Below are 10,192 nucleotides of genomic sequence, written 5' to 3' on the forward strand. Positions count from 1 at the left end.
CCTGGTGAGAATGGTTTTGTTGATCATCTAGTTGGTACATTACTGCTGTGTCAGAATTATTGTTTAGTGTTTGATTTATTGGTCATGAATCCTTAATCTAGGCTGTCAAAAAATTTTTTTTGTGCCATAGTCAATTTTGAATACCCACCCTCCAAAACCTGGGCCCGCCCCTGCTCAGTATGCGGGAAAATGCACAGTCCCACTAAAAGCACATGTGCATGTACCTACCATAGCCTAACCTAGAACACCCTACGTGCAGCAGGAGGAAAACCCCCGGTTAGGGCAAGTACAACAATGGGCTTAAAGCCAAGTTAGTCAGTTTTTTTGCTGATGTGGAGGAGAGAAGGGAGGAGAGAGAAGAGAGCATGACTCTTGTTTTAGCACCAAGCTTGGTACGGAAGCATAGGCATTTGTGGGCCCTAATAAAAATATATGCGAGGAAGAGTAAGAGAGAAAGTAAAACATGGTACCATATAATAATAAAAAACTTTTTTGAGATAAATATGAGACAACTATTGTATGACTTAGGTCTTATCACTTGACTTATGGCCAAACATTTGGCTCTACTATTAACCATGCTCTTAGCCACCGCGTCGGTATCAACACTCTGTATGCGGGTGGGTAGGCTGAGCACCCGCTCGGGGGACCAACTAAGCACTAGCTCGGTCCCCATCTATTCCTAACCGGCTGGCAGGGTGATTGACTTTATTTGATTCAACGATTACAAGCCTCTATCCTATTGATTGCAAGGTAACACTCAGTACGTGCGTCAATGTTACTCCTTCCATTCCAAATTTTATATCACTAAATACATAGTTTCTTGTATGTATATTAAGAGATATATAATGTATATCTAAGTGTATAGCAAAAATCTAGAAAAGCTAAATGATCTATAATTTGTGTCGGGGAGCAGCTTAAGTATCCACCCAACACGGCACAATACAGTACAATGGCACTCAGAGAGAACAGTACGTAAGGAGTAGCTCCGACACCAGGTCAAGTTCTGCAACCAGATCTACATAGATAGCTTTAATTTATGAACCATGCTGGATTACGCGCTCAATTATATATAATATTATTACATGATATATATATACATATATTACATATATATACATAGACATAGAATATACATATATATATATACATATATATTATTACAGATATAATATCAGATACATAGATATACATAGTATATATACATATATATATACATATATAGTATACTACATATATACAGATATGTATATATATATAACATTATATTATATATAATATACATACATATATTATATATGCTACATATATATATAATATATACAATACATATATATATATATATACATACATATATATATATATATATATATATATATATATATATATATATATATATATATATATATGTACATATATACATGGAGAGGCCTCTTTTGAGCTCGTGCACACGGGGTGATGTCTTTACGCTAGGGACCCTAGAGGAGAAACCTCTGCGTTGAGTTGCTCTCGTTTAGCCCATGGAGAGGCGTCTGAGAGAGCCTGTGTCCGCAGAGAAGTGTTCCCTTCGGGTGGAACTGCCTGGGGAGACGGTAGAGCCTGATTCTTGTGTACGCGTGGCCGGGGTTAGTTCGGGAGAAGACCGGGTAGGCCTGGTTCTGAAGCAAGCCAGCGATGCATGCGGTGAGTACCGAGTAGGATTTACACAAGCATAAGACACTCCACCGGCTGAAATTTTGGTTTCGCCAACCTGCCAAGATCCTGAGAATCACGCATTATCCATACTCTGCATATTCACTAATCACGCACAAATAATCACGCACTCGTCCACCATCCACAAGAAGTCGCTATCATTGAATAGCATCGCACACCCATTTTGCATAATTAGGTACCATATAATTTGCATAATCACAAGAAGTGCTCTGCATAGTGCATAAGAGGTCGCTATCGTTCAATAGTCAGTGGTTGAATATTAGCTGTGAAATATTTCTCTGCTAATTAGCCTCATAACAATCACGCACTCATATCTATCACACACGCAAGTCGCTTTCATCCAATAGTTAGTGCCTAGAATATATATATATATATATATATATATATATATATATATATATATATATAGTCTGATTGCAGCTGATCATCACACTCTGGATTTCGTCTCAGCTAGTGCTAGCTAAGTAATCTGGCCACCGTCAGGTGGAAGATATTCCTGGAAGCTAGATTCAAGCACTACACTATTGTGCTGGTTCTTGGCCTCCGATCCATCATTGTTGTGACAGAACCGTCAAATTAAAACTCTAAATTAAGCGTAATGGCCGTTATTTGAACACATCGGGCGCATTAGCTTAATGATTTAATTTGACGGTCCTTTCCCAACCCACGGCCCAATCGAAACAACACCGGTAGTCCCACGCGAAGGCGGGCGCAGATAGTACAAGCGCGATGAATATTTGAAAATACATCAACACGACATAAGGTAATATACAACTTTTTACAAACCACGTTCAAATACAATAGTTTTACAAACTGAGTTCAAGTGCGTACATATATCGGACAAAATTTACAACTTTACAAAAGTGGCAGCCAAGGTTCGAAAGAAAAGAACCTACACCTACATTATCTCTACTGGTTCAATCATTACACACCGGTCGGACCGGTGTGCATGGAATTCCCCACGTAGCCACCGGTCAGACCGGTCCACGAACCGGTCAGGCCGGCCCAACCAAAACAGACGGGCTGCACAACCAGCCCATACTTGCTCAACCCCGCGACCTCCTAGCCTACTGGTCTCGGTCCACCACTTCCCACCCTTCTGCATCCCAGCAGATGAACTTGATACAGCAGGGGTAGAAATCAACGTCCGAATGCCCTTAAATAATTTGGATAGCAACAAAACACTGAGCAACTAATACTCAGCAAGACTTACCCGACTATTGGGTATACTTAGCCCACATATCTAGACATGTAAAGCTTTCTGGCTGGTAGTTTATTTTGCAAAAAGGCAACTAAAAATGGATCCTTATTTTTCATATTTTTGGTCAGTATTTTTGTATAGTAACCATCATCTAATATTTGCCTCCTGACAAGAGCAACCATAATGGAGCATTAAATAACAGTTCAAAGTAGTCCTCATATATCATTCATATTCCTCTCATTACTACGATGCAGTGCTGCGATCAAGATGCTCATATCTGAGAGCGACTGACGGCGAATCGATCCGATTTAACCTTACAAGGTGGACCTAACCAACACGGCACACGTAAGCCCTGTCGGACCACACGCACCAACTCTTCCCCTCCCCGCCTCGAACTACAGGAATCAGCCCAACGACATATAGTCAGCCGAGCCCTACATGACCCCCTTTCTCCGCGGCCACTCGACTACCCTAGGAGTTGGGTGCGGGTTCCTGTACTTTCAAAGCGATGTAGTACTAGGCTCACCGGTTTCGACTACCTCCTACTCCCGGTATGCGGTTAGTACATGTCAGACATGATCAGCAGGGCCAGACAACGGACGGTCCTTAACCGACACAGACGGAGCTACACCTTCCCCGTCCGGTCTCACATTCCATTTCCTTTCATTCTTCGATTCAGTAACTCATATCTAGAATTATAACACATCCTATATCTCGCGAGTAACTGAAAATTACTCGACTTCTACCGAGAACTATTAAGCATAGCATTACTATCGTCCTATACATACTAGTATAACTCTAGGGAACCTAGGGATCATGCAACTAGCATTCCAAACAACTCCTGAACGTAATTCACAAGTAATAGATATATATAGTGGGTCATAAATTAAAATAGTAGGATGTGCACCGGGGCTTGCCTTGAGACTGCTGCTCAACACTGGGGTCAACTGGGCCTTGGGCCTGGATCTCACGCCTCTCCTCCTGCTGGGCCTACTCTAGCGGCTCTTGTGGCTCCGCAACCACCTCGAACACCACCTCCTCCGCCGTGGCTGCTACACATATGCATATGCACATGATATGAGAAATGCATGCATGATTTACAAAAATTACAAGTAACCAATACTCGAAATAACTTCCAACTATTCGCACCATCTACCCCCTATTAACCCTCTCAGCCTCTGCTATGCTACCGGTCAGACCGGTCCCTCCTACCGGTCAGACCGGTCCTACCCAGACCAAGAGCTAGAATTCTTGGCGCGGCGAAAATTGCCCACCAATTCTGAAACCCTCTTAGGAACTAGTTCAGGGGTGCCACTGGAGGTGTTTTACCAGAGGGAATCGCTTAAAATTGTCTAGAAAAGGAGATTGAACCATCTCTAGCTAAAATACCTTGGATGATCTTTTCCCCCGCGAAGAACTTGGATCCACTGCTTCCCAGGGAAGGAATCGCGACGAAGAAGCTTCCCCACGCCGGTTTGATTCTTCCTTGGCCTTGAATCGAGTGGAAATGAAGGATTGAGGAATTTAGGGCTTGGGGAGAGGGAGAGCTCGAGAGAGGTGAGCTGAGCAGGATGAGGAGGAATGAGTTGGTGAGGAAGAGAGAGAGTGTGTGATTTAAATGTTGTGGGGCCCAAAACGGTTGAAACCAGTTCAACCGGTCAGACCGGTTGCCACGACCGGGCAGACCGGTCCGGCCTAGACTGACAAGAAATTTTTGCTATCTTATGGTTTGTTGTTTAAGTTCGAAACTAATGACCCTGATTAAATTTAATTAGGGTTGATTAACACCTGGGTGTTACAATTGTGCTCTATCCGTGAATGCTCATCATAAGTGAACAAGATAGCCACAGAAATGAAAGCATATGGCATCATCAGAGTACTAGTGGCTATCCTTGTAGGACTACTGCTTCCTAAAAAAAAGTCCTTGTAGGACTACTGTAGGTGAAGTCTCAGTTTGAACCACTCTGAATTTCTGAATGATCAGTTCTCAAAGTCCGTTAACTTGAATCTGTTCGGATAATTGTGACGACCTATCACACCCAGCGAAGGAGCACGACTTGTCTTTTGAATCATTTATTACTGAACACATACACTTTATTTGGGAATCTCAGAGTATGGTAATACATTGCACACAAAAACAACCATAGTCGTGTGGTCTGATAAAAGGTCTTCCCTACATATACACAACTATTTCACAATTTATTGTCCAAACTTATATTCTACAGGGAAAACTATAACCCCATTACATACTGCTTTGGATCCTTCTTGCTACCAATTTAACCTTTCTTCCTACCTGTCCTCGATTTACTACTTAATAGCACTCAGATGATTTTGTTCCCTATTATTACGGTTGTCAAAAGAACTACTTACGGTTGCTTGTGCACATCTTCAAAGGTACTAAGTCAACTTCAATGGTGGTTATATTAATAATAATAATAATAGTGATAAGCATGATATATTATTACAAGAACTAATGCCTAAATCTTTTTTTCTTTTGACAACGTGTGATGGCAACTGGTTGCTGACTAATAGGAAGGCTTTCTAGAAGATATACACTAATGCGCATAACTTCAAAACAGTTGCGATGACGCAAAACGTGTAACTAACTGTGCCGACACAGTGAATTGATCGATAATAATGTTGCGATAATTTATTTTTTTTAAAAAAAACTAGCATGCACCACTGGGCCAAACAACAAATTCCTAGCTAGTATATACACACGGTTTTTTTCTCCGCTAGTCATCCACCCACAGCACAATACAATGGCGCTCAGCGAGGAAAGCAAGGCCTTGCTCCAAGCCCAGGTCGAGCTCTGGAACCAGACCTTCAGCTTCATGAAGTCGGTGGCGCTTGCGGTTGCCTTGGACCTCCGCATCGCCGACGCCATCCACCACCACGGCGCCGCCGCCACCCTCCCTCAGATACTCGCTGGGATTGGCATCAGCCCGTGTAAGCTTGGTGGCCTCCGCCGCCTCATGCGTGTTCTCACCGTCGCGGGAACCTTCACCACCATCCAGCCACCAGAAAACTCATCAGGCGGGCACGACGAGCCTGTCTACAAGCTTTCGACAATCTCCTGCCTCCTCACGACGAGCGACGCCGGCGGCGAGACCTCGACGAGCTGCTTGTCCCCTATGCTAAGCCACGTGCTCAACCCTTTCCATGACTCGGAGCTCAGCATGGGCCTCGTCGCGTGGTTCCGGCACGATGAGGAGCCCGGCAAGTGCCCGTACGCCCGGATGCACGGCGCGACCGTGTGGGAGATGTGCGGGAGCAGCGACGCGGTGAACACGTCCATCAACAACGCCATGGCCGCGGACAGCCGCTTCCTGATGCGGGTCGTCTTGGAGGAGTATGGTGAGACCATCTTCCGCGGGGTCGACTCACTGGTCGACGTGGCCGGCGGTGTCGGCGGATCCTCCGCCACCATCGCCGCCGCGTTTCCATCTTTGAAGTTAACGGTGCTGGATCTCCCTCATGTTGTCGCCAAGGCTCCGTCTGTTAGCAACGTGCAGTTTGTTGCGGGCGACATGTTTGAGATCATTCCACCCGCTAATGCTATCTTCCTAAAGGTATGAAGTATCATAGCTCCAGGCCCTTTGTTCAGAACGTTCTATGGATCATCGTTAGTAATTATTGTTGCATTTTACTCCCCACTTAATTTTTAGTTTTATCCGAACCTAACATAATATACACGCTTCGTTGCTGGACATATGGTGAATTAAATCTTGCAATGAGAATAGAAGTCGATGAAGATTGTTGATTTTGTTTTCAGAACTAATGGTTCAGAGAGGATAGCTGATTTGGAGCTTCATTCCAAGTAGTCTTAGAACTAGACAAACCCTTCTAAATATTGGAATGAAGCCCGCTATATATATTATATTCACTGAAAGCCGACACTTAAGAAGAACAAAAGTTTGTTGATAGCCCGGTGTCAACTGACATCGCCCGTGTTGATATATTGAATGAATGTGACTGTTGATAGAGTAAGAGAGATATAATGCCCAAGTATTGGATGAATGTTAGACTAACTTAATGCTTATTTATTTCAGTACGTCCTGCATGACTGGGGTGATGACAAGTGCATCAAGATATTGAAGAATTGCAAGCAAGCTATCCCTTCAAAAGATGCAGGCGGAAAGGTAATAATCATAGATATCGTGGTTGGATCTAGCCCGTCAGATATTAAGCTCCTGGAGACGCAAGTTTTGTGTGATCTCGACATCATGAAAATTGGCGGGGTTGAACGAGACGGGCAGGAGTGGAAGAAGATATTCCTTGCAGCTGGATTCAAGGACTACAATATTATGCCGCTTGGTCTCCGGTCGGTTATTGAGCTCTATCCATGAACGATGCTCACTATCTGCTAGATAAATAAACATCCAGCGCTCTAGTTATTTTCTGTCGTTGGACTACTATAGATTCAGTTTCAGAGTTCAAATTCAGTCACTTTACTACTGGATTCCACTCCTTTGTGCAAAGATCACAATACATACGGCAAAGCATTTGTCGTGTGCCACACATGGCGAAGGGCACACGACAAATGCCGGTTGGCAAAGCTGACTTTACCATGGGGCTTTTTTGGGGCACACGGCAAAGGCTTTGCCGTGTGCCAAGGTGGGATGGGTCATGTCTCAGTCTTGGTAGATTTTGGATTCAAGTAGTAAGCTTTTTCTCTTTTCCCCCCTTTCTCTATTTATTTAATTTTACCTTGATCACTATTTTTCTTTTTAATATTATATATAGTTGATTACATTTGTGAGGCAGTGGTGATATATTGTGTATAGGATTGTGGTACCTTGCGAGTACCAACAAGTTTCACACTTTGAAATCTTGCAATTCTCTCCTTTTTTTCTCTCTCTCTCTATATATCTCTTACCACTTGTGTGGATCTACTACGAAATGGAAATTAACATATACATGGTTAATTGATTCCTATTTTCTGTGCCGGTAAGGATCACTGGAATATCTTTTTTTTTTCAATGGATGATCGCTGATGTGGATGGGAGCTTGACGTATGGGGTAGTAGCAGTACTGTGGTGTGCGGTTGGTGTTTGGCATGTGGGCCTCATCTTCGAGCCTACGAAACAGACAGCTTGTACAGACACTGTTGTGAAAACCCATTTGATTTAATCAATTCGCAATAATAACGTATCATTACGAAATAAATTAATTGGAAAGTTGGCATATATTGACCATTAGTTACCTTTGATGGTATTCGAGTAAATTAGTCGATCACCAAACGTGAACAAGTTTCACAAAGTTACTCCGTTTAATGATTGTGAATTTGTGATAAGAAGAGAACAAGGAACATGCTCGTACGTACCAAGAATAGTTACCCTTTTGTCTGGTTGCAACGGCTGGTCATTCAACACTTGAACTGCAAGGTTTCTGTCATGAAGCAGCTAGCTCGTGGTAACATTATGCCAGCAGAGGCTGAGTGCACTTTGTAAGGGTAGTGCGCGGCAGTGCTTTAACCGTACCCCTTCAAGCATGCTTCATTCTGTGACTGTAAAACTGTTAGCATTCCCATCTGAATTTTATTTGTGTCGTCTTGATTAGCTTTGCCCGGTCTTGCTGTTTTTTTGCACTTGCAGGTGATTTCACTTTGAACCTTAGCTTCCTGAACCATGTTGTTTCAGAAAGATGACAAGAGGGTAATAAACCACGTCAAGTATGGGATTGCAGATATTTCCCAACCATCGGACCGATGGAAGGGGGTCCGATACTGATTTGGTCCTTTTTTTCAGATGTCTAAACTTTTTTTCTTGGATCTCCCATCGCATACTTTACTGTAAAATAATTTGTAGCAACGTTTCGATTTTTAAGGGCGGGTCAAAATGTAATCTGTTGCTACAAATGGAGCAGAATTACTGTAGCTTTTGGTCCGCCCCTGAAAATGCATTTCTAGAGGTGTGTGACGCCATCATCCGCCCCTGATCATGGTGGCATTTCTAGAGACAGGTGATGCCATCACTCACCCCTAAAAATGATGGCATTACTAGGAACATGCGATGGCTCCACCCGTCTCTAAAAATGCATTTTAGGGGCAGTGATGACATGGCCCTCCCTTACAAAAGGTTCTATGCAATAAAAATTTTAACTTTTTCATATGATCTCGAATGAAGTCAAACTTTATATAAAATTGTAGAGAATGACGAGATCTAAAACTTTGTAGTTGATAACTTTTTAATTTAAGGTCATTTAGTGATTAAAAAATTATTATAAATTCTCTAATAGCTATAACTATATAGTATCTCATATAACCCACACTACTACAAAAACGTTGATTTGACCCGGTTGGGAAACCGCTGTTGTCCCGGTTTCCCAACCGGGAACGCCTGTCCGGGACAAAAGGGGTGCCCTTTTGTCCCGGGTGTGGCAACCGGGACAAAAGAGGACCTTTTGTCCCGGTTGGTAACACCAACCGGGACAAAAGGTGCAGCCAGCGCCCACGTGGCTGGCGCACCCTTTTGTCCCGGTTGGTGTTACCAACTGGGACAAAATGTCTCTGTTTTTTCATGTTTTTCTTTTCTCAATTCTTTTTCTATTTCAATTATACTTTTGCATTTCAATTAAACTTATGTATTGGAATTCAGTGTGTATGATCTCCACTAATATATACATATATATATATAGTTACTTATATAATATTTGTCCTAGATAGTTTTCATATATAAATTAATTCACTTATATATATATGTATACACATATCTATACATGTGAATTCCTTTACATATGAAAATGTCTAGGACCAATATTATATAAATATATATATACACATATATATTATTGGAGTGCTTATATATATAATACATACATACTCCATCATATTTGCATAGGTATATTCGTTCTTAATTACATAGTAGAATTCGCCTTTTGGAAATTTAATACATACATACTCATAAATAGAAATTTAATACATAGACACACATATATATATATTTACATAGTTATATTCGTTCTTAATTACATATATACGCGTATATTGTCATATTTGCTGTGATTGTCAATATTAGATATTCCATCATAGTAGAATTCGCCTTTTGGATCGAGGACTTGCTCAACAATAAATCCGGAGAATTGTTCTTGAATCGCCATAATCTTTTCCTCCGGTATGAGTTTATCGCGCATCTCCCCGACCTATGGAAAAAGGGGATAATTAATTTCGACTAATTAAAATACGAGTTCAAATATTAACAAGTTTTTTTACTTACTTCCTCCTCCCAATCTGTCCAGCCCTTTGGAGGACCTACCAGACCATGGATGTTCTCGCATACA

The 10,192-nt window shown here is 42.0% G+C and overlaps 1 protein-coding gene across 1 annotated transcript; it reads left to right on the forward strand.

Annotated features, from left to right (window-relative positions):
* Positions 1-5,629: 5,629 nt before the first annotated feature.
* LOC120651009 (5-pentadecatrienyl resorcinol O-methyltransferase-like) lies at positions 5,630-7,757 on the forward strand. The gene is made up of 2 exons (XM_039928331.1): positions 5,630-6,483; positions 6,964-7,757. Exons 1-2 carry the CDS (start codon positions 5,674-5,676, stop codon positions 7,258-7,260), a joined length of 1,107 nt encoding a protein of 368 aa, XP_039784265.1. The 5' UTR covers positions 5,630-5,673; the 3' UTR covers positions 7,261-7,757.
* Positions 7,758-10,192: the final 2,435 nt, after the last annotated feature.

The sequence above is a fragment of the Panicum virgatum genome, chromosome 9K, assembly GCF_016808335.1.
Source record: "Panicum virgatum strain AP13 chromosome 9K, P.virgatum_v5, whole genome shotgun sequence".
Lineage (NCBI taxonomy): Eukaryota > Viridiplantae > Streptophyta > Magnoliopsida > Poales > Poaceae > Panicum > Panicum virgatum.